The sequence below is a fragment of the Sturnira hondurensis genome, unplaced genomic scaffold (assembly GCF_014824575.4).
Source record: "Sturnira hondurensis isolate 20B ecotype Veracruz unplaced genomic scaffold, ASM1482457v3 Scaffold0025370, whole genome shotgun sequence".
Taxonomy (NCBI): Eukaryota; Metazoa; Chordata; class Mammalia; order Chiroptera; family Phyllostomidae; genus Sturnira; species Sturnira hondurensis.
In genome coordinates, this window is record NW_028098001.1 from 14,565,528 (window position 1) to 14,591,041 (window position 25,514).

At 36.3% G+C, this 25,514-nt stretch overlaps 1 protein-coding gene across 1 annotated transcript in view; it reads right to left on the bottom strand.

The window, feature by feature from the left end:
- MEI4 (meiotic double-stranded break formation protein 4) overlaps nucleotides 1-25,514 on the bottom strand; it is a 135,172-nt gene that overhangs the window by 36,260 nt on the left and 73,398 nt on the right. The window contains exon 3 of the mRNA XM_037039451.1: nucleotides 16,482-16,613. Within this exon, the coding sequence (XP_036895346.1) occupies nucleotides 16,482-16,613 (132 nt within the window). The remainder of the gene's footprint in view (nucleotides 1-16,481; nucleotides 16,614-25,514) is intronic.

Here is a 25,514-nt window from a genome sequence, read left to right on the forward strand (position 1 = left end):
TTAACACTATACCTTCAACCCACCCTTTCTGCTCTACTTTTAATCCAAAGTATTTTCATTCTTTCATGAATTTATCCAGATGCTATGTGGCCAGCACTTTTGTAGGCACTGATCAAAATGTCCGGCATCTATTAGGCCCTTTCCTCCTCTGTTTTACATGCTGTGTCATCTTGAACAATTCCTGTGCCCCTTGGGTGAACCATGTAAAGCTCCTGACAATTTCTGGGCCTAGTCAATTGCAATGAGCCTCACACCAGTTGAACCTCTGTAACCAACAGCTAGAAGATCTTAATTCTAAAGTCTGGAATGCTGAACTTCCACATGTACTACAGCTTTGCTTCTTTTTCTTTGGTTCCTGGACTTGTCACCTGACACCCCTAGGCCACCCGGAACACCTTTATCACTGTTTTTAACTGCTTTTGATATTTTCTCCCAGGTTTATTGTGACATAACTGACATGTAACTCTGTATTAAAGTGTTTAGCATACTGATTTGATATGCATCTATATTGTGAAATGATTATCACAGTTTATTTAACATCCATCATCTCACAGTTACAAAGGCTTTTTTAATCTTATGAATAAAAACTTTTAAGGCCTACTCTCTTTAGAAACTTTCAAATATTACCATGCAGTATTATTAACTATAGCCACCATCCTCTAAATTACACCCACCCGAATTTATCTTATAACTGGAGGTTTGTATATTTTGCCCTCCTTCACCCATTTCCCCATCCCTGGAAGCTACCAATCTGTCTGTTTCTGTGAGTTCAGTTTTTTAGATTCTTCATATAAGTGATATCATACGGTATTTGTCTTTCCCTGTATGGCTTATTTCACTTAGTCTAATGCCCTCAAGGTTCAACCATGTCACAAGTGGCAATATGTCATTTGTTATTTATGGCAAAATAGCATTCCATTGTATATGTGTTTGCATGTATGTATGCACCACCTTTTTTTATACATTCACCCACAGATGGCCACTTAACGTTGTTTCCGTCTCTTGGCTATAGTGAATAATGCTTCAATAAATACAGGAATGCAGATATCTCTTTGAATTCCTGATTTTATTTCTTTTGTATATATGAGGTCTGTCCATAAGGCATCCAGCCATATAATATGAAAAAGAGAGACATTTATTGAAGAAAATACGAGATACAAGAAACACTGTACATAGGAAAATGATGCCTCAGTCCCTTTCAAAGTAGGCACCTTGGTACCTCACACAGTTCTCCCAATCACCATCAGTTGTCCCATCATATTTTCCCGAATTTCACGGATATTCTGAAATTTCTTCTCTTTCAAAAGTGATTTTAGTTTTGGGAAGAACTGTGGCAGAGGTCACAGGGTAACACATCTGGACTGCAGCGGGGCTGAGTCACCTGGGTGATTTGATGTTTTTCCAAAAACCTCTGCACAAGACATGGTGCATGAGTGAATACACTGTTGTGCTGAAACTGCCAATCACCAGCAGCCCATAGCTGTGACCTTCTGAATCATCTGAATAGTTTCTGCAGAGTAATGTTCAAGCTTAATGCAAAATTTGATGCACATTTGTTGTAGATTTGTTGCTCTACTTGCACTGTCATTTTGAATGCAATGGCCACACAGCACACATGCTCACTCAGTGGTGTCTACTGCCCCCACTGATAGCACAGTGAAGTCATCATTGTTCACACATGCACATTCCAGTCTCCTTGGCTGCTGGGTTACACTGATGTGGCACAAACCATTCTTATTATATTAAAAATGACTGGAGTTTCTCCGGACTGGCCTCATATACCCAGAATTAGAATGGTTGAGTCATATGGTAGTTCTATTTTTAAGTTTTTGAGGAACTTCCATAGTAGCTGCCCCATTTTACATTCCTATCAACAGTGCACAGAAGTTGCATTTTATTCATATCCTCGCCAAACCTTGTTATCTCTTGTCTTTTTAATGACATTCTAAGAGGTTTGAGAAGATCTCTCTCATCATGTTTTTGATTTACCTTTCCCTTATTATTAGTGATGTTGAGCACTTTTTCATGTACACATTAGCCATTTATATGCCTTTGGAAAAAAGTTTGTAGTTCCTTTCCCCATTCTTTAATTAAATTTGTTTTTTTGCAATTGAATTGTATGAGTTCTTTATCTCTTTTAAATATTAACCCCTTATCATATATATGATTTGCAAATACCTTATTCTATTCCACAGGTTTCCTTTTCATTTTGTTGAAAACTGTATTCATTTCAATTTGTTGAAATGTTTCATGGTATTCCTTTGCTGTGCAAAAGCTTTTTAGTTTGATATAGTTCCACTTGTTTATTTTTGCTTTGGTTTTCTATGCTTTTGGTGTCAATCCATTTCTTTCTATATCCTTCAAGAAGTACTTCTTAAAGTACCAAATATGTACCATGTGTATCTCCAGATTTTCAGGAAAGCATAGTCACACATTAGTCTTTTTCCTTGAAATCATAGTTTTTAGGCATTCAAAGGATTTCTGCATAAAGTAGATGTAGTGAGGAGATGTAGATCCCAATGTTCTTTTCTTTAATTTTCTTCTTTTTAATTCTGAGTGAGTCATAGCTTAGAAAACAAGTGGTGTGTGATTCAGGGCCAGTGAGAGTTGAGGATTATGGTTTGCTTCATTTCTATTTAAAGTAAAAAAATCCTCATTTAATACACACCGTTATTTTTTTCATAGGCAAGTTAGAAAAATAGAACAATAGATAAAATATTTTTACTAAATTTGTCACAAAAAGACACATAAAACAATACTGGATTATAATTATCTCCAATAAAATGTGTTCATATCTATCATACGAAGAGCAGGAGGAAAGACAGGGGTGTTCCTTGTCCGTGAAGATTAGAGAAGACTTCACAAAAGGCACTGGGTTTTAACTGCATCAGAAAATTGTTCAGAAAAAAATATGATTTTACTTGGCAGAGGACACAAAATAAAAACAACTAGGAAAAGATATATTATTAAAATACTTATGTAATTTTCTTATGATACTGAAGTGACTGACTATGATGATTTCTTTCAATACTGACAGATCTTACCATGACAGCCAATAAAACTGTAGCAATACATTCTAATGCTTATGGGAAAAAGAAGTAATCATATTTAATTGACATTTTATTGCTAGCATAGCCAAATACAGAGAAAAGAACTCGCTTTATTTTCTGTACTTCCTGAAAACTTCTCTTGAATTAATCATAGTCTAAAGCAAAGGACTGCTGTGGCAGCAGCTGCACACCTGGTTCCCCCACAGCTGTGTGCCCATGTGAGCACAGTGACTTCGCGCACCACTTCAGAACTCGCAAAGAGAGCGGCACTGGTTCTTTACTTAAGCACATTTTTCATCAACTCATCAAAATTAGTAAGGAACTGTTCTCTCCTTCCTATGGCTAGTAAAAGAGCACAGAACTCTTAAATGCAATAGGAATTCTTCTTAAAAATTAATTTCCCAAGATTCCTTTAGTTCCTCACTAAAGAATCTATGACGGCAAAAGAACTTCTAACCAAGAGGCTGATGGAGATGGACAGAGAAACATAATTCATAATCTTCATAACCTGACCCCCAATTTTCCTGCACTTGCCTAACAGGGTGGAGGATCCAGAAGCATGGATGCTGTGTTTAGGACAAGAGGTAGCAAAAGCTCTGGATTGTCAATGCTCAGCACTCTAGTGCTACTACATTCCACAAACTCATCACAGCACACTGGCCAAGGATACAGGATTCCAGCCAGGGTCAATAGAAAAGCACTGAGCAGAAATGCCTATAATCTGCTCTCCAGCAGAGTGAAATGGGAATTTTTACTATCACCTAAGTATATAAAGACCAGAGACAGGGATAACTGACTTGGGCATTTGTGGTGAAATCCCTGATACCATTGGATCCCAGATCTAATAATAATTTTCTCATTAGAAGATAAGAAAAAAGGAAAAGCCAATTAAACAAATGAAAATATAGATCCCATGAAAACCAGGGAAGTGACACAAAAAGAAAAGAAATAGTATCATAAATACAAGCAAGAAGAGGAAACGACTTACTAAAGAAACAGAGTAAGTAGACAGAAGATGCTTAAACAGGTTCAGTGGCATTAAAGGATACATGTCCATTATAAACAGGTGAAAGCAAGTAAAAGATAAAAATGAACATACTGAATTATAAAAAGCATACACACAATGAAATAAAAATGGAATGTGGTAAAATGAGGAAAATTTATAAGACAATTAAAATTCCAAAAGGAAAATTGAAATACACATTGAAGATAATAAACCAGAGAAGCAATATTATAGAAAAATGAACAAATAAAGAAGAACCTGAGACGTTCACTTGACATATAATGGGGTAAGGTCAAAGAGAAGGGTCATCTTTGGTAGTGAGAAACAATAAGACGTGAACCCAAGGAGAGGAGCCATTTGACAGTGCTGAAGCTGTCCCATCAGGAGATTTTGCCAATCCTTGCTGAGCAGCATCTTGGGTTTTACTTGGCTACCTCCACACGGGAGAGAAGACAAAGGCTGTTGCCTATAAAAGGTGGGATTTTGGAACTGAGGCACCCACATAAAGATGAGTCCATCAAAGGTCTCCATCAGTAGGCGAACTAGGAAAACAAAACTCAAAGAGCAAGAGTATGAATTCTTGCCTGCTTCACTTGGTTCCGGTGAATTAGAAAAAAGGAAGACTTTCTGAAAATTTGGAGCCATAAACTTACCTTCACAATTTAGAGATTAAATTCACATATACTTTAAAATTTATATAGACTGTTTTACTCCTTGTACATTAAGTAGTTATAAGTCCTAAAGCCATTTGTACTGATGCATTTTCCAAGCAGCTAGGGCAAGAGATCTTGGACTCCTTTTCATTTTCTATTATCAATATAATATAAATACATATTATGCTAAATCCATATAATGTAAATATATTATAAAATATAAAACCATTGCCTTTAACTTCTTTCTTCAACATGCGACAGGGACTGGGGATAGATTTAGGCATGGTCACTGTTATAAATATAACAATAAATATACTCTAATATATTCAACTTAATTCCAGTTTTGGAATAAAAAACATGTATCAAATTACTGATTATTGACATATGTATTTATTTAATGTTTTGTATTCACTCCATAATTGTTTAACATAAGATTTCAACTGGCCATGCAAACTTCTGAATTAATAGCAGAAATTTAAAGAGCCTAGAAATTTTAATCAGTTTTAGAGAGAAAGAAGTCCTCTGTATTTTCACGACGGAGGGAATTAACCTCAATTCACTATGCACTGATGGAAGGCTTCAGTTATGTTTTGAAGGGTTTGAAAGACATGTTACTGCGACATTTCCATGTGGACATAGAGCCTTTGTTTGCAGGCATAAAAAGATCCAGGAACTCCAAACCTAACTTTAGAACATGTTTTATCATCATGAATTCTACCCTTAAAGAATTATTAATATCATGATTCCAAAAGCTATACATAATGATTGTGTCAAGAGAAAGACAAACACAAATTCATGAGCCACTCACACAAGCATCAGTAATGCTGCCATGCTTCACGTGGGATCTACTTTGTATAACCCTTACGACACTTTCCAAACGAAAGTGGTACAATGGCCAAAAGTGGAAGGATCCTGATGCACTCTGGAGAGTATCCATAAAACTCCTGTTAGATTGGCTGCCACTCTAAGTCTGATTCAACTGCCTAGGAATTAAAATGAACAAACAAACATAACCACTAAACAACAACTGCATTCGATTTTTGAATTACGCTCAGAAGAGAAGATTTTCCAAAGGTACTAAACTAGTTAAGCTAGAACAAAACCCAGGGCTTCCAACTGACACTGTGTTCTCTTTCCACCCATTTTACCAATTCTGTCACATTTCTACCTTCATCCATGAGCAAATCATGAGTAAATGAATGATTACTTAATGTCAGCTCATTATTTAAAAAATAATAAATTCATTTTTATATTTTGAGTTGCATTGTCATAGCATCCTCCATAGCAATATAGTATCTGAAATTAGAACATGGGACCATTATGACAGAAGTTCAACACATAGAAATGTATGGCCTTTAGTGATAATTCAACCTGGTCTTTATCTTTGATACGTTGCTTATGCCCTCTAGACAGAGACTGAAATGGTTATTTTGAACCACTTGTTCTTTAATAAATTTTTATTTATTTATCTTCATCTAAGGACTTTTTTTCATTGCCTTTTTTTTTAATTGAAAGAGAGGAAGAGAGAAAGAAAGGGAGAGAAACATCCATGCGAGAGAGGAACATTGATTAATTTCCTCCCATATGTGCCTGGACTGGGGATGGAACTGGCAACCTTTTGGTTATGGGATGATGCTCTAACCTAAGCCAGTGAGCCACACTGGCCAGGGCCATTTGTTCTCTAATAAATTTTAAAGAGAATAGCCTGTCTATATCTTTAGAACATTCTCCTTGGTTGGTTCTTCTGAACAGGCCTATGACTTTGAATTGAAACAGAAAAAGAATAATTAAAATTACTAACCATTTAATGAGAATTATATGATAATAGAGAAAATTTTACAAAATAAGGAATCTTGAATTGATTTAAAGAAATTTTCCTATTACACAAAAGTAAAACAAAACATTCAGTTATTGATGCAGTGTTAACTTCTCAGCAAAATCATCTACAAAATGAGCAAAATCATGAGCAAAATCATGGAAGCTCCTCAGAAATACTATGATGGTGATTTATTTTAAAAGGTCATCACATGGCATTCAACCACAAAGCATTTATTTGAAATAAGTCCAGGTTTCTGAAAAGCTAAGTAATTCTTTTTTTAATCAACTCATCGACTCAGAAACTTAAGTGAAACAGCCTTAGAAACAGGGGAAAAAAACAACCCATGACATGGAAAGTCTAGGAGAGTCAGAATTTATGTTTGTTCCTTCACTCCATCCCCATTCCTCTCCTGCTTTTTCTCACTTCTTGCCAGGGAAGGTAGGTTTCTCCAAGAGGTTTTACCATTCATGCTGCAGGTGCATAGGTACATAACCTTGATCACTATTGAAGGGGTTGGAGAGAAAAGAGAAACCAACATCACGAGGATTCCCGCGGTACCCTCCAGCTCAGAAATCCTGCATTCCCAGCCCAGTTACCAGAGAGACAGGTTTCTATACCAGCATTTGCTGCCCTCGGGCACTGTATAGTTCCTTGAGGGACACTGACCACAGATCGTATGCCAGAAGTGAAAGAGGGAAAAATGGTAAACATATTTCATTTGGTGTTTTTGTTCAAATTTTGTCCTCAACAATTTACATGCTATTTTTTTTAAACTTTAGAATCCTCAGGTTTTGGTATTTTTTCAATGTTTTTAGTTTAATCAGCAGGGGGGAGAGAGACTATAGTGTCTTATTCTGTCCCATCCAGCATCCTAAGTCAAAGTTTGGGTTTGGAATTTTAAGAATTTAAAATTTTATTATGCAAAAGAATTATAAACAAGCATAATTTATTTCGTGCTCTCTAACAACACATCTTTCAACCATCTCCAGGTGCTCAGTGGCACAGTCACACAAGGACATTCAGACATCACAACCAGACTAATTTGGCTATCTCTTCAAAGTGTCTCTTAAATATTTGTCCAAGATTTATGCTGAAAGGAGGATGAACATTACAAACTTACATTCCTTGAGTAAAACAAAAATCTTTGTGGTTACCCATACCGGTCTTCTATAGAATATGGTTTAGGAACCGTCAATTGTCAAACATAATACCTGGAAAACTGTTCTTGAAAATGGTTCTAATATCATTAATTTTTTATAAATGCATATTAATGTCAGTGGACTTTTGTATTTTAAGCCATATATCTTGTTAAATAGTAACAATAACAGCAGCCAATAGCTACTGGACACTTACAGTGTAAATTTTGTTAAATGAAAATACAGATTATTTAATGAGACCCACAAAAACTGTAACTGATAAGACTATTGTCAGTATTTTAAGAGGAGAAAATTTGACGCTTAAAAAGGTTATTTTCTTAATCCTTAAATATTTACATATTTATTTCTAAAAGCTAAGGATATCTAAAACATTGCTGGAATAATATCACATCTAACAAAAATAATTCCTTAGTATCATTATACAGTATACAGCTTTCATCAACTGTCTCATAATGATTATATTATCTGGCTTGCAAATCAGGTTACAAATACAATTCATATACAGAAGAAACTGGCAAACCATTTTTGTAAAGAGCCAAACAGTAAATCTTTGATGCTTTTCAGAGCATATGGTCTCTGCCAGAACTACTCATCTCTGTTGTTTTAGTACAAAAACAGTCGTAAACAAGGCATAAACGAGTAGGCAAGGCTGGGTCTCCAAAAACCTTTATTTACAAAAGCAGGTGGCAGGTCAGATATGGCCCAAAGACCCTGGCTCATCAATCCCTGACATACACCAACAGATTAATATGTCTCTTTGGTCTCTTAAGATACAGGCTTCTCCTTCCTTTCTCCTTGCTCGTCTCATTATAATGCAATCTACTTGAAGAAAATGAGTTGTTTTTCCTGTGCAGTTGTTTTTCTCTACATGAAGATTTTACCAAGTGTACCCTCATGGTTAATTTAACATCTTCCTCTGTTCTGTACTGCCTATATATCTGTAATTCATTCTGGAGCCTTCAGGTTTGATTTGCAGGTAAGACAGACGACTTCAGAGGTCACACGGCATTTTCACCTGGCATCTGATTCGAAAGCTCATGCTCTTAGGCACAGTGATTTAACTTGGAGGCTTTTCTTAAAAAGAATGACCCTCTATGTGGCAAATGTCCCAGCTAATTTCACCTTTTTGCCAGTTGAGCCCATACATTTTCTTATTAAGCAGCAGCTTTAGAAAGACTTTCAACAATGTAGAAATGTTTCCTGGGGTGTCCAGACTTTTGGCCTATCTGGATCACACTGGAAGAAGAGTTGTCTTGGGCCACACATGAAATACACAAACACTAAAGAAAAAAATCTCATAGTGTTTTAGATAAATTTATGACTTTGTGTTGGGCAGCATAGCCATCCTGAGCAGCATGTGGCCTGCGGGCCATGGGATGGACACCCCTGGTAGACCAATTATGTACAACGGGGAATTTTAAGCCTCATTTAATCCTTACCTAATATTTTATTATGTGCATCAAAAACCACCCATAAAGGAGAAGTGTCACTAATCTAAAACGGAGGTCATTATCAGGATTTTCTCTTACATTCTTGTTAAACAAAAATGACCACTAATCTCTACGTTGTCCATTTGAGCAAAGTTTGATGTAAGTGCTGTTCTCCCTGATGGGCTGCTGCTAACAAGCCAGGCTTTCTAAATTTTACTAAGATCAAAATATGTATACTTTCAGAAAGTAATGTAGTTCCCTTCTCAACTGAAATGGGTCAGCTGAGAGTTTCTTGCTCAGAGTGATGATTATTTTTCTCTTTACCTTATTGAAATATTTATGGTATTCTACACTTTGCCCTGATAAAAAAAATTAGTTTACTTTGGAGAAAGTATATACAAACTTGTTCCAGATTTAGAGTCTTCAATTTTCATGTTCTGTTTTTATAAATTGCTTAGCTTTTATTTTATTTAATAAGTTAAAAAGACACCTATAAAGCAAAAACACTTTCTGATGTGAGCAGAAGAATGTTTTAGTTTTTCTTCTGCTAATATGCTTTCATTCTAAATTAAAAAATCTGTTTATGTAGAAATTTTATCTACTTTGTAAATACCAGGCTTCTGAAGTATTTAATATAAATATGTGCATAATACTCTAAATGCAGAATTTCAGCTCATCCTTATCAGTATTCCAAAGCATTATTCATTTTTAATAGTTTGGCCACTGTACCCAAAAACATGACGATTAGATAAAAGTATGAATTCTATAAAGGAGAAAAACACTTCTGTAAGATTTCCATTAAAAACTGAGATTTCATTTTAAGTTAATATAGTTCTCATATGCAAGGAGACTTTTTCTTTTAGAATCTATTTTATACTTTTAATTCTGAAATGTTTTTTCAACATAAAAATATTTCATAATGCAAAAATACATAGCTCTTGGTACACACAATACAAGGTAGGTCAAAGTAGGTTTACAGTTGTTTGTATGGAAAACAATACAATAATTAACAAACAATAATACAAAAATGAACTGTTTCACAAACCTACCTTTGCCCCACCCTGTATATTTTCTACACCTATTAATATTTTCTCATATTTAATTCAGATTCTGAATCTTCAAAAGAAATTTTGAAAGTATGGATATACTGAAAGAGTGCCGTGTGTGTATGTGTGTGTGTGTGTGTGTGTGTGAATGGTTTTGTATATATAACTTTCAAAACTGTATATTTGAGTATCTTTCCTCCTTGGATACTTGATTCTCCTTTATAACTCAACCTGATGCTTTCAAAAGTTATCACTGTTAGGACTACTTCCGGCCAAGATAGAAGCGTAGGTGGAAACACTGTGCCTCCTTGAACAACCAAGTTTAAAGACAACAAAGTTTTAGTAACAAAAATGCAACCAAAACACAGAAAATTGAACTATACGGATGTCTGGTTCAGCCAGACGGGTAAGAGGGGCAGAGCCAGAGACTGGTGGAGTCGGGTTGCACAGGAAAACAGTCAGACCCACCCAGGGACCCGGGTGCACAGGTGGATATGGCAGATCCCAGGTGTAAGGTTGCGACGGGCAGACCCAGTGAGGGTGCAAGGCGGCAGGCTGACTGTGGTCACACATTCGTGGGGAGATAAACCAGGTGAAGGAGCGAGCAGTGAGATGGACTGCCATTGCTTTCCTTTGACCCCACCCCCACATACAGCCTCACAACCCAGAGACTGAGTTGCAACGCCCTGGTGAACACCTAGGGCTCTGCCCCTTACACTTAACAGGCATGAACAGACCAAAATATCATGGCTCAAGAAGAACTCAAAGCCCCAGAGCCAATAACTCTAAGCGACCAAGAAATAGCCAACCTATCAGATGCACAGTTCAAAATACTGGTGATCAGGATGCTCACAGAACTGGTTGAGTTTAGTCACAAATTAGAGGAACAAATGAAGGCTAAACTAATTGAAATGAAGGGAAATGCACAGGAAACCAATAGTGATGGAAAGGAAACTGGGACTCAAATCAAGGGAGTGGACTAGAAGGAAGAAAAAAATGACCAAACAGAAAAGAATGAAGAAACGAGAATTCAAAAAAATGAGGAGAGGCTTAGGAACCTCCAAGACATCTTTAAATGTCCAACATCTGAATTATAGGGGTACCAGAAGGGGAAGAGGAAGAGCAGTAAGTGGAAACCTTATTTGAACAAATAAAGGATAACTTCCCCAATCTGGCAAAGGAAATAGACTTCCAGGAAGTCCAGGAAGCTCAGAGAGTCCCAAAGAAGTTGGACCCAAGAAGGAACACACCAAGGCACATCATAATTACATTAGCCAAAATTAAAATGAAGGAGAGAATCCTAGAAGCAGCAAGAGACAAGAGGATAGTCACCTACAAAAGAGCTCCCATCAGACTGTGTCAGCTGATTTCTCAAAAGAGATCTTCCAGGCAAGAAGGGGCTGGAAAGAAGTATTCCAAGTCATGAAATCCAAAGACCTATAACCAAGATTGCTCTATCCAGCAAAGCTTTCATTTAGAATGGAAGGGCAGATAAAGTGCTTTCCAGATAAGGTCAAGTTAAAGGAGTTCATCATCAGTAAGCCCTTATTATATGAAATGTTAGAGGGACTTATCTAAGAAAAAGAAGATAAAAAATATGAACAGTGAAAGGACAGCAAACTCACAGTTATTAACAACCACACCTAAAACAAAAGCAAACCTAGAGGACAGCTAGATCAGGAGTGGAACCATAGAAATGAAGAACACATGGAGGGTTAGCAACAGGGGAGTGGGAGGAGGAGAAGGGGGGAGAAGGTACAGAAAATAGCATAGACAGTAGGTAGAAAATAGATGGGGGAGGGCAAGAATAGTAGGGGAAATATAGAATCTAAAGAACTTGAGACACGTGGTTATAAACTAAGGGGGGAAATGGTGGGGGAGGGAGTGTGCGGGTGGAGGGGAATGAAGGGGGGGAATAGAACAACTGTAATGGTATAATCAATAAAATATATATTAAAAAAATAAACTATCTAATCCTGATCCTAGTACTACTTCACTGTAGAGTTGAGAGAATTAAATGATACTACATAAATATTAAAATTAATAGTTATCTACTTTAAACAAAAAAGTATATGTAAAACCCTTTTTTTACGTAAACATATATGAAATGTTAAGAATACTGTTTAACAGCTATAACATATATTATTTTTATGTTGTAATTTCCCATTTTTCCCCTCATTATTTGTGTTTTAACATATTTACAATAGCTATTTTGGTACTTGCATGCTGATTCCATTAGTTCTGTCATTTCTGGTTATATTTTCATTAATTGATTTTTTCTCATGTTTATGAGTTGTACATTCTTCTCCACATGTTGTGATTTCTGAATGGCTACAAGACACTGAAGATAGCACGTTGTTGAAGTTCCATGTCATACTGTTCTAAACAGGCAGTTAATGTAGCTGTGAATCAGCAAGATCCTCTCAAGGCTTGTTTATAAGCTTTGTTAGAATCCATCCAGCATAGACTATATTATCCCAGGACTATAAATCACCAACCGCACTGCTAAGGTGTGACCTGTTAGGGTCTCCGCTGAATACTCAGTATTAGATATGGTATTGCCAATATGTCTGGATAGAATTAAGATTGCCTTAAGCACTGTGTGAGCTCTGGCCACTGTTCAGCTCACAGACTGTTTGTAGTAGTTCCTTACTGAGTAGTTTCTCTTCACTTGGCCTGTGAAGTGTCCTTCTGCACCTGTGCAGGTTAGTATTCAACAAACAATCAACAAACCTCTACAAATTTCTTGAGCTCTTCCTCTTTACAGTTTTCTTCTCTGTGTGGCCCTGACAGCAGTGCTCCTGAGCCCCTATGTCTGCCCCTACGGGTTGGGAAGCTGCTATCACTTGGCTGGACTCCACCTGTGCCAAGCCAGAAAGGGCCCCACCCCCAAATTTGCACCCATCACAGGGCTCACATCATGTTTCCGTATCTCTACAGTCACAATTCGGTATTGCCTTTTGTCTTTAATTCTCTAACTCATATATGTGCTCAGGTTTTTGCTACTGGGAAGGATACTGTTAACAGTAAATTTTCACGACTTTTAAAATTATTTTTCAGACTTTCTGAGAAACTGCATTAATTAGACATTTTATATACATTCTCTAATACATCATCTTTACATGCAAATCTGGAATACAAATTACCAGTAAGAGTTGAATGGAGTTAATTCAATAAAATCAACTTCTGAAATATTGCCATGAATCAGTCTCAGAAAATGATTTAATTTTATATTGGAGGTCAAAATCCATACAGCAATAACCTCGATGTCCAAAAAAACACTAAATAATTTAAGAAACAGGAATATCATAAAATACTTTTGAGTCCCTAAAAAAATCACATTTTCTTAATAAGAAAGCAGAATACAAAACAATGTACTATATAATATCAATATTTTGGGGGAAGCAAATAACTCTGTCCAAGAGATATAAAGAAAATATAAAATTTGAAGAATTATTTTCATATTTATATTTTATGTATATTTTTCTGCAAAATCTGTATTATATATAATAAGGATATATTATTTGTATCTGACAAAATTTTCAAACCATTTCAGCTTGAGATTTATAATAACCATCTAAGATATGTATTAAAGTCAAACTTGTCTTATTTTCTTGTTTGTATATCTACATTTTCCATTCCACCTTATTTTTCTGGGTGTTCCTGTTCTGTTTCTGACTATGATTTCATGACTGCCATATGATGATATTTCTCCAATTTCAATGTATGATCTTCTTTTCCCTCCAGTTTTAGTTTCATATTTCTGCCTACATTTACATTACTTCAATATTTCCTTAACTTCAAAATACCCAAACTCAACTTACTTGGTTTACAAATAGGCACTCCCTTTCAGCTACCTAATTCTTTTCAGTGATAACATCTTCCCTAGCTCTTAGTTTTACAATATTAATGTTTCCACTGATTTTCCTCTCTCCTTCGCATTAACTCTTCCCTTGAGTCCTTCGGATAACACCTCTTATATCCAGTAATTATTGCTGCTTGTGGAAGATTTATTGCATGAGTATCCCAAATAAATGGCATCCCTGTATTCATGCCTTCTGCCTTACTCTGACTCCATTTCTTACCAGCATGTTACTGAATCTCTGATCCTTTTATGTAAGGGACACCGTGGACTGACTACATCAATAGTAATTCTATCATCCTTTTACAGTGAAAAAGCTGAAAAAACAAAGAACTATGTTTCCCATACTTCCTCGCTGCTAGGCTTCTGAGTATGTTGTTGGTTCAGAAACAAATGCACTCACAAAAACTTTGTAGTTGAAACTGATTCAGAGTGAGACAGGTACAGGACATCTACTCGGCAGTTTACAGTGCAGCCAGATTCTTCCCTGGACCCTCTGTAGCAGCAGCTCTTTGCTTTAGCAGGCAGCTTACAGGCCATTATTGCAAAGGCAGCATTTCCTTTGGTAGCTAAATTCTGTGTGGTTATGGGAGTCATTCACGAAACCAAGGCCTGGAGTCTGTCTCTTCAGCCCTCCCTACAATTCCATAGCTATTCATGCATCCTTTTAGACATCAATTCACTGAAGTTAACTAATAGTTTCCTTGTCTTTAAACAACAATACTAACATCTTGATGGGCTATTAGAAGAATTGATAGGGAAAGTTCATGTAAAACATATTACCAGCAAAAAGTAGTTACTGTTCTTGTGTTATCTTAGTGGCATAACAATCAGAAAACCAGGGTTTGGGTTAAATCTTTAGCATATGTTCTTTCTTCCATCTTGGTCAAGTTGCTTAACTGCTCTGAGGTTTGATTTATCTGTAAACCAGGTAAAATTATAACTGCTTCATGGAGTGTTTTTTTTTTAAAGGTTTTGTTTATTTATGTCTAGAGGGGAAGGGAAGGAGAGAGGGAAAGAAATGTCAATGTATGGTTGTGTCTCATGTGTCCCCTACTGGGAACTGGCCTGCAACCCAGGCATGTGCCCTGACTGGGAATCAAACCTGGATCCTTTAGTTAGCAGGCCTGCGCTCAATCCACTGAGCTACACCAGCCAGGACTGCTTCATGGAATTTTATGAAAATTAAATAAAATTTCTTTTCTGTAGATTGTTATTCACCACACAAATAATCTCATTATATTAAACTAATTTCCCACAGTACTTTCTGTTTTTAAATGCCATGACCTCACCTGTTTCCTCAGAATCCTTGACAAACATTTTTACAAAAACACTTGGTACCACTATATTCTGTTATTCTCTTTTACAATTCAAAGGCATTTTCAAGTTATTCCTTTCCCATGAAGTCTTTCAAGGACTTGTAACCTACCTTGATCACTTCCTTGATCTTGGAGTTTCTGCAAACAGCACCATGTGTTTCAACACTTAATTTTTTCCCCAATTACTATATATACCTTATTTCTTTCTGAAACTGACTTTTAGGTCCTTGAGATTGACAGCAATTACTTTTAACAAATTATCTAACAGAGTTCTTAAGAGAATTTATCATTTAGTAGTCACTTGAAAAAATTTCCAACTGGATGATTTACCAAGTTATACAGGGAATTCAATTACATTATATAATATTTTTGGAATATGTCATTCAACTTAGATAAAAGAACTTGGTTAAAAACTACTTGGAATTATATATACATGTTTTTACTATTAATTTTCCTCTTTACCAAAACATTCTCCCTCTTTCTGATTTCCTTTACTTGTATTTAATTCTACCATAGAAAGAACAATAATATTAAATGAGCTAACAAAGTGAATATATAATATACCACATGCAACAGTAAAATATGGGAATGACTGCTGCTCCTCAGACATTCATCAACGGTGATATAAGACTTGGCACATATAAAAGGGCTTAGAACCCTGGTTTTCAGCCTCAGGTACACACTGTAATCACCTGGACAGCCTTAACCACTGAGGCCTCCAGGTAATATGAATGGTATTTAGCTTGGCAACAAGATACTTAAAAGTTAGCCAGATGGTTCTCACAAGCAATTAGGAAAAAGAACCCTGGTCAGAGGCTGTTCTGCACGTAGCACACTTTCCTCTCACTGCTTTGCTATAGGCACATGCTGCCTGTGTGGAGATTTCGGGACACTCACCTAAGCATTCGTTGCTGTTACCAGGGGCACCACTGATACATACATACAAGTACAGATGACAAGATGTTATACTTTGAAAACTATTTTCTGAACGATCTTTCTATAATATCAGTAGGCAGTAATAATATTTGCATACATTAGAAATAAGGTAATAACTAAAATATCAGATTTGCAAGAAGTGTGGAGACATGGAGGAAAAGCCCACAGCTGTATTAACAATAAAGAAAAGTTATAGTTTCAAGTACCTGATTGATGGCATCCAGATCATCAATGAAGCCATTTACTTCTGATAGAAGCAGAGATATTACAGATTTCCTTAACAAGCTGCAATTTCCCAGGGTTACCAGACTCTGAGAGACATAATGCTGTATCTGAAACTGAGGATAAAAATGAACAGGTTTTTACTTTAAAAATATTTATGTATTTATTTTTAGAGAAAGAGGAAAGCAGGGGGAAAGGGATACATTGATGTGTGGTTGCTTCTCACACATCCGCTACTGGGGACCTGGCCCGAAACCCAGGCATGTGCCCTGACTGGGAATCGAACTGGCAACCCTTTCACTTGTGGGCCACACTCTGTCACTGAGCCATACCAGCAGGAGCAGGTTTTTATTTTCTATCAAGTCAGGTTAAAACACAGGGTCTGGCAAAAAACAAACAAACAAACAAACAAACAAAAAACACCTCTGTTCTTAACAAAATCTTTTACTACAAAATCATTAGAATGTAATTCTGTAACAACAATATCACACTCAAGCACACCACATGATATTTTAGGTGAAATGTTCAAATTAAGACTATAAATTGTTACACCCATATTATTACCCTACCAACCACATTCAAGCAGGCATTACTTCTGCTGGGCACTGTATATTTAGTGGGCATTTTTTAAGACTTCACCACTGAGCTCCAGGCTGTGAGAAGTAAAAAAGTGTCAACATAATTCTAGGTCAGTCTCAAGAAAGAGTATGAAATAGATAAGTCATAATAATTAATAAAATTTATATAGTAATTAATATTTTGAATTGTATGACAAGGTATGAAAGTGGAAATTTTAGCTAAGTATCAAAAGAGGATGTAATCGTTTAGATGGTAAGACTACATACAGAATGAATGAAGAGATGACAAAACAAGATGCTTAAGCCTGTAGCCACCAGATATAGTGTGTGCATGTATATGTAAATGTAGATATACAGATATAAAAAAGGGTGGAAGAGAGAAGTTTGGAGAGGTCGGTGGGGGAGGTATTGATGTACTATTGCGTCCCACCTCCACATTGGAGAGGGGCAGGTGGGAGGGAGGATTTCCCTATTCCCCACAAGTCAAAAGCTGGGAGTGAGGAGAAAAAAAATGAGAGGCTCTAAATTTTTTATCTAGAGGAAGCAAAAGTCCTCACCATTAAATAAAATAAAAAGAACAGTGGGAGACAATAAACTATTACACATTTAGTTATTAGGGGAAAAGCCACTTGATTCATCATCACATTAAATGTATATATAACTGTAGCTGGAAGTTCTTTAAATATATTCTTTAAAATAGCTGGGAGAAAGGAGGCTTCCAGGAGAATCTCAAACCCAGAAACAGCATCTACCTTGTGATTGTTCCATATAAACTTAAAAAGCATATTAGACATAAGGAGCATAAAAGCGTAAGAAGACCTTGATTTTATATACAAAATGTTTAAATGATTAACATAATTAAATGAAACATGTCTCTGGTGAACTTTAGGGAATGTAGATTATTTCTCAAATTGACATATTAATGATGTATTTTAATTTAAGATTAATCAATGACAGTAAGAAAGTTAATTGATTATAGAGTTCAAAAGCAATTTTTATTATAATTCTAGAAATGCATAACTAGCTATTAATAAGTTTTCTTTCTTTGTAGGAAAACATCTTTTAGTTTTTTAAATTGTTGTTCAATTACAGTGGTCCTGATCCCCCCCATTACTCTCCCCTGCCCTACCCACCTCTCATTTTTAATTCTTGCCCCCCCACCACTGTCTTTGTCCATGTGTCTTTTAAAAAAATTATTTATTTATCTTTAGAGAGGAAGGGGAGGAGAGAGGGAGAGAAATATCAATGTATGGTTGCCTCTCATGAATCCCCTGCTGGGAACTGGCCCGCAACCCAGGCATGGGCACTGACTGGGCATTGAACTGCAATCCTTTGGTTCACAGGCCCACCCTCACTGTCAGTTTGTTCTTTATTTCCATGTCTCTGATTCTATTTTGCTCACGTGCTTTTTGTTCATTAAGTTCTTATTATAGGTGAAATCTATATGGTATTTATCTTTCACCACCTGGCTTATTTCACTTAGCATAATGCTTTCCAGTATCACCCATGCTGTAATGAAGAGTGGGAGTTCCTTCTTTCTTTCTGATGCAGAGTATTCCATTGTGTAAATGTACAACAGGTTTTTTGATCCACTCATTTACTCATGAGGATTTAGGCTCTTGCTAGCAGTTGGCTATTGTAAATTGTGCTGCTATGAACATTGGACTGCATAGGTTCTTCTGAATTGGTGTTTCAGGAATCTTAGGGTATATCCCAGAAGTAGAATTGCCAGGTCAAAAGGCAGTTCAATTTTTAGTTTTTTGAGGAAATTCCATACTGTTTTCCACAGTGGCTGCACCAGTCTGCATTCCCATCAGCAGTGTACTAGGGTTCCCTTTTCTCCACAACCTTGCCAGCATTTATTCTTTGTTGATTTGTTTATGATGGCCACTCTGACTGGTGCAAAATGTAATCTCACTGTAGTTTTAGTTTGCATCTCTGATGGCTAGTGATGCTGAGCATCCTTTCTGGGCATGTATCTCTGGGTCCTCTATATGTCCTTGTTGGAGAGCTGTCTGTTCAGGTCCTTTGCCCATTTTTAATTGAATTATTTGTCTTTCTGGAGTGGAGTCCTATGAGTTTTTAATATATTTTGTAGATCAAACCCTTGTCTCAGGTATCATTAGCAAATATATTTTCTCACATGGTTGGTTCCATTTTCATTTTGCTGATGTTTTCCTTAGCCAGGCAGAAGCTTTTTATTTTGATGTATTCCCATTTGTTTATTTTTTCCTTTATATCCCTTGCACTAGGGGACATATCAGTAATAGTTTTCTAAATCAACTTACCAACTTAATAATAAAACCATATCAATATATTACCATAAAAATCAGTTATTTACCTTGTTATTTCTTAAATATGTAATTGGCTAAGACCCACACCCTTCATAACTCTCCAGTACCACTTAATATTTTCTGATTTTTTATATTTTTGTTTGTGTCTAAAAGAAAGAATACTCTTTATCTAGAGTACTCTAAGCTCTACGGAACCTCTGTTGGGTATTTTGCTAATGCCCTAAATGTTTACTTATCTCCTTTCTCAGTGCTTCTTAATTGGATAACTTAAAGTGAAGAAAAAGTTCACAGTAAAATAAAAGGGACTGTAGTGACTGAGCTAGGTTTGCAGAATCTGAATCCAACCCTACCTGAGTCAAAACCCAGCTCCACTGCTTATTGACTTATACTAATAATGTATATCAGCTTTTATGTTTCAGGTTCTGCAGTTGTAAAATGATAACTGTCATAGCACCTACTTCCTAAAATTGCTGTACATGTTAAGACAATAAAAAATGGTTAACATAGTGCCAGGCACCTAGTAAGTGCTCAATAGGGTTAAAAGTTATTATATCATAGGAGGATAATATAAAAGCACTGAAATTTATATAAGGTTAATTCACTGACCCTTGAAAAATTAAATACTGTAAATGAAATCTGTTTTTCTAGAGGTAGTAGAGTCCTATTAGAGAACATTACTGAGGATAAAATTTCATCAGAGAGATTTTCCATAATATAGCTAAGAACTATTGTCTCCCCAATATGACTAAAGTTCATGTGAAAACAAAAACTAAGTAAATAATCATTAGGTAAGTAAAATTTTGTGAACAATTTTACAAAAATGGTCTCTCTTCTTCCTTACATCTTAATTGACACTTGCCTTCTGTAAATATAGTGGAACTTTTGGGAGAGGCTGATAAGGAGGGCAGGGCTCAAACAGCATTATACTTGAGGCTATTGTAGTGGACACCATGGGAGGACTCCTCAAACACCCATGCCATCATTATCTGTTCTAACACATCCTTCTGTATTTCAGAGGCTGGAGAGCTAGAAATAAATTTTCCCAGTTTCATCTGTAATTAGGGTTTTCGATATGATTTGCATTCTGCCAATCAGATCCAATCATTTGAGACCCTGATTTAGAAGAGACACAGAAGAGAAGCAAGGCACAGGACATGCATTTTGTTGGTGCAGACTGTGGCAGAGGTGGCATGGTTCTCGCTCATCCCGCAGCTGTTCAAAGGCTTCCTACTTGTGTCAATTCTTAATCTTGTCAGAAGCACCAAGATGCTACCTGTGTGGCCCAGTGGTTTAGGGCAGTTCTTCCTATAAACTCAGCCTTCCCAAAGTGCTTCAATCTATATATTCTCCTAGAAGACTTAGAGAGCTCAGTGTCAGATGGAAGTCTTGGCTTATGCAGGGGTGGAAACTCCTACCACCTGCCCAATCAATGTGTCTATTTGGCCTGTGCAGAAGAAAGAGGGATTCTGAAGAATATCATAAACTTAATGAGGCAGTGTTTGTAATTACACAGTGCTGCCATTCCAGACGTAGCCTTTGATACTCTTTAAGCAGATTCTGATTTGGGAGTGTTTTTTCTTTTTTGCTGCCTCAATAAGGATAACATGAAGCAGTTTACATTCACCCAAAAGATAGCAGTATACTTTTCATGTCCCATTTAAGGCTTGTCAACTTGTTTGGACTGAGCCATTGTTGATGGACGATGGATCCATCACAGGATTCCGATCATCGAAGTCGTCCACAGGACATCACGCTCGCGCACTGCACTGAGGATACCATGCTGATATGGCAGGGGTTTCGAAGGCCCTGGCAAAATGCATACATTTCAGAAAGAGAATTGAAAAATTCAGATGCCGGATATACTTGGGGTGTTTCTGGGTCTTTGCATGGTTGAAGAACCACCCAAAGTGAAAGAAAAGTGCTTTGGTTTATATTTCCTATCATTAATGAAAGTATATAGTGCTTGATGGCTCTCTGTGAATATTTGAGGTAATAAAAATCCATTCTGTTTACCTCTTGGATGCATATATTGAGTGATCTTAAGGCCATAAACTCTGAGAAGGGCCCAGAGTAGTGTACTGTATACAGATCTTTAGCTGGTCTAGTTGGAGACTAAGAAGTTCTGCTACATGGATCTTATGACTGTAAGATCCAATGTTTTTGGAGCTGATCAGTACACAATATGAAGCGTGTAGCTAACCCTAATAAGAAAATCACAAAGGAGGGCCCTTGGGTTTGGGGAGAAAGTCTTATCTTCCTTGATGAGCACATATGATCCCTTATAGAAAAAAATATTTGCATATGCTATTTGTCCTCACTACAGAGTGAATGACTTCCTTGTTGTAAAACACCAAGAACTATATGCCCATAGATGCTCTTTTGAATTGGGTGTTATTTAAAGTCAGGTATTCATAGCAATACTCCATCATCAAGCAGCTGTACTAGATACAAAATTGGAATCAAGCAGGAACTAAATCTAGAAGTATGTATTGCTTGAGCAATTAGTTCCAACTAGAACACCATACCTTATACAGCTGAATAATAGGAAATTTAGATTCTAAACCAGTGACCAATATATGATGCTTTTTCTCCCCTAGCCGGAATACATGGGTTCAGGAACTGGGGTATTAAAGCGAAATTGGGAACTCTCGGTATTACATATAACGATTCAATGGCAAAGTGTTTTTGCTATACTCATGACACTGGATTTTGGTTTAGAAGCCTAAACAAGTGAAAATGGTTCCTACCAAGGGACCCAATAATGGTTTTGTGAACTGGAAGTTGAGATTTCCCCCTGGTTATATGAAATTCTTCATGATACTCCACAAATAGAAAAAAAAAGGTTTCTGTGTTGACTAGGGCAGCTGCTCTCCACAGCAGGAAAATAGGAGCTTATACTACAGTGGCAGCAGAGAAGATTATATCTGGAAGCCAGGGTTTCTCTTATATTCCTGACATGTCCAAGTGGTAGAAACAAATGGAATGTTGTAGCAACTTCATGAAGTGAGACAACCAGGAGATCATATCCTTCAGGGCTGAAATTCTGGCTAAATCCAACTAACTGAGGTTCTGGCTAAGGACAAAGTGGGAATGTGACCAGCAGTGGAGGAAGAAAGTCACTACAAACTGTGTGTGGGGTGGGTATTTGGCAAATATTTACTTTATAATTTGACTCACAAATTATAAAGTTTCAAATTAAAATTATGAGAACATAGGCATGATGACCACATGATTACATGAAATATCAGACCACATAAAATGATTAAGATTTTGAATCCTTCCTTTTGAGGTCTATAGATTTTTTCCTGCAGAGCATTAGTGAATTGTGTTTTCATTACTATTGTCCCTGTTTATATTTTGGACAAAATAAAATGGAATATATGAATATTGAATAATCTGAGCAGTACTTTATAGCAGATAGACTGGAATATCCATTTGAACATTCCTCAAGCATGCTTCCTGAGCTAAGGAGGCTAAAACTGTATCTCTACAATTCTCTTTCAGGGAAGAATGTGGCTGTAATTTAAATTATCCTAATCAGTCGATCTTTTGTAAGACAGTCAGAATTACTTGGGGTGAAAGGCAGCTTTGGGGCATCCCTTCTGAATGATGGGATAGTTTCTAGCAGACGCAGGACGATTCTGGGACAGCAATGGTGGGACAGTCCTCCTGATTCAGGAGTGTCCTGATGATGACAGGAGACCTGCAGTTCTGGAACTGACAGCTTTGGAAACTCCTGTCTCTGCTGCCTCAGTCATGGCAGAAGCAGCAGCAACCCTGATTCCACGGTATGGTTTACAAAAGGGGATTTTAAGACAGATATTAGAACTGTGTTTAAAGCTAGTCCTGACTGAAAAGATACAAATTACTGGTAGGGAAAGAGAAACTATTAAAAGGAAACAAGTAAAGATTAAAGAATATGTGAAATGCAAATTCAAAGTGGATGAACTTAGGAGCAGAATGAAGTGACTGAGCAGAGTCCATACACTTGAACAGAGGTCAGTGGAATTTATGCATCTGAGGAATGGAGAGAATCTCAGGGACATATGGGGCAATATACAGAGACCTATTATGAGTGTAACTGGAATCCAGAAAGAGACATAGGACAGAAGAGACAGTAAACGTTTGAAGAAATAATAGTTGAAAATTTCCTAAATTTGGTGAAAGACATAAATGTACAAATTCAAGGATCTCACTGAACCCCAAGCAATAAATATACAATAGTATGAAAAATAAATGCCTGGATATATCTGACCCAAACCCCTAAAAATCAAAGATGGAGAGAGAAACTTGAGGTAGCCAGAGAAAAATGACACCTTACATACAGGGAACATAATTCGAATAACTGTCGACTTTTCATCAGAAACGATGGTGGGCAGAAGAGAGGGATGAATATCTCTGGAGTACTGAGATAAAAAGAAATGCCAACCAACATTCTATATCCAGTAAAACTCCTTCAAGAATAAAGGTAAAATAGGTATTTTCAGAGAGGAGGTAAAATTAAGAAAAGGTGTAAACAACAGACCCATAGGAATGATCTCCCTCCCTCCCATGCTTGGTAGAAATAACACTAATGCGAAATGAGAATCTTGAGGCAGAAATGAAGAAAACCAAAACAGTTACTCTCTGGGTATGCAGAAAAGATGACTTTCCCTTTAATTTCTTTAAAATACAGCTTAATGTTAAAAAATTCTATAAATGACAACCTAAAGTAAAAATACAATATTATCTTATATGTGGGCATGATACATATGACAATTATAGCATAAGACATAGTGGCATGAGCCAATAATCAATTTATTACCTGAGTTCCAAATTCACCCTTCATTATATGATTTGCAAAAATGGATATCAGTGCCACAGTGTCTTGATTATTGTAGGTTTGTAGCAAGTTTTGAAATGAAGATGTATGAATCCTACAACCTTGTTCTCATTTTTAGGACTGTTTTGGTTATTCTGGACCCTTTCATTTCCATGTGAACTTTAGTGTCAGCTTCTGCAAAAATGACTGCTGGTATTTTGATATTGACTGTGCTGACTCTCTAGATGGATCAAGGGCTATTACCATCTTAATAATATTAAACCTTATATTTCATGAATGTGGAATATTTTTCTCTAATTTCTTTCAGAATTATTATGTAGTTTTCAGCAAAGATACCTTGTACTTCATTTGATAATTTATTCTTAAATATTCTGTATTTTCATGTTAATATAAATAGAATTACCTTAATTTCATTTAAGAATCAATCACTTTTTAATTTTTCTGAGTATATATTATTTTTAACGTTTTTTAAAAAAATTATTTAATTATTTTTCAAGTACAGTTTTCTGTCTATTACTCCCACCCCATCCCACCCCCGTGCTCCCCCCTCCCTCCCATTTCCACCCTTCTCAGTTGTTGTCCATGTATCCTTTATATATGTTCCTCTAAATCCCTCCCCTATTATTTTAAATATGTGCAATATCCTGGACTGGAAACAACTAAATTATCTATATCTTGGTCCTATAGTAAATAAAATAAATCAATAAGTCTGAGAATCACAGGTGGGAAGTAAAACTAAACTACATATGGCATCTCTTCTCATTCCCTTTTTGCTTAAAAAAAAACTTTACTTGAAGCCATTAAAGGCTGGACATAAAATTTATATTATAATTATCTTCAAAATGGTATTGCTGTATATCATTTTCATGAACATTTCAGACACATGATGGATTCTGTAATCATCTATATGTTCTCTGAGAATTCAATCCCATAACCTATCAGGAAGCTTTCATAATTTAATGTAGATTACCTACCTATCTGCTGCTGCTTTAACTATTACTACTACTACTACTACTACTACTACCCCCATCTCTGAGAGGTAAGATCATCTAGTCATTAAAAGCTCAGACTCTGAAGCCAAACTTCCCATTGGTGTACTACCTATGTGACCACTGGGGAGTTACCACACTCCTCTGCACCTCAGTTTTGTTATCTGTAAAAGGGGGATAAAATAGCTACTATTTATTAGGCTTGTTTGAAAACTAAATAAGTTGATACATGTAAGTACTTGCAGTAGTGCTTGCCACATAGAAATGCCCAATGAATGTTAGCTATTTTTAACATATTTTATTGATTATGACATTACAGTTGTCCCATTTCCCC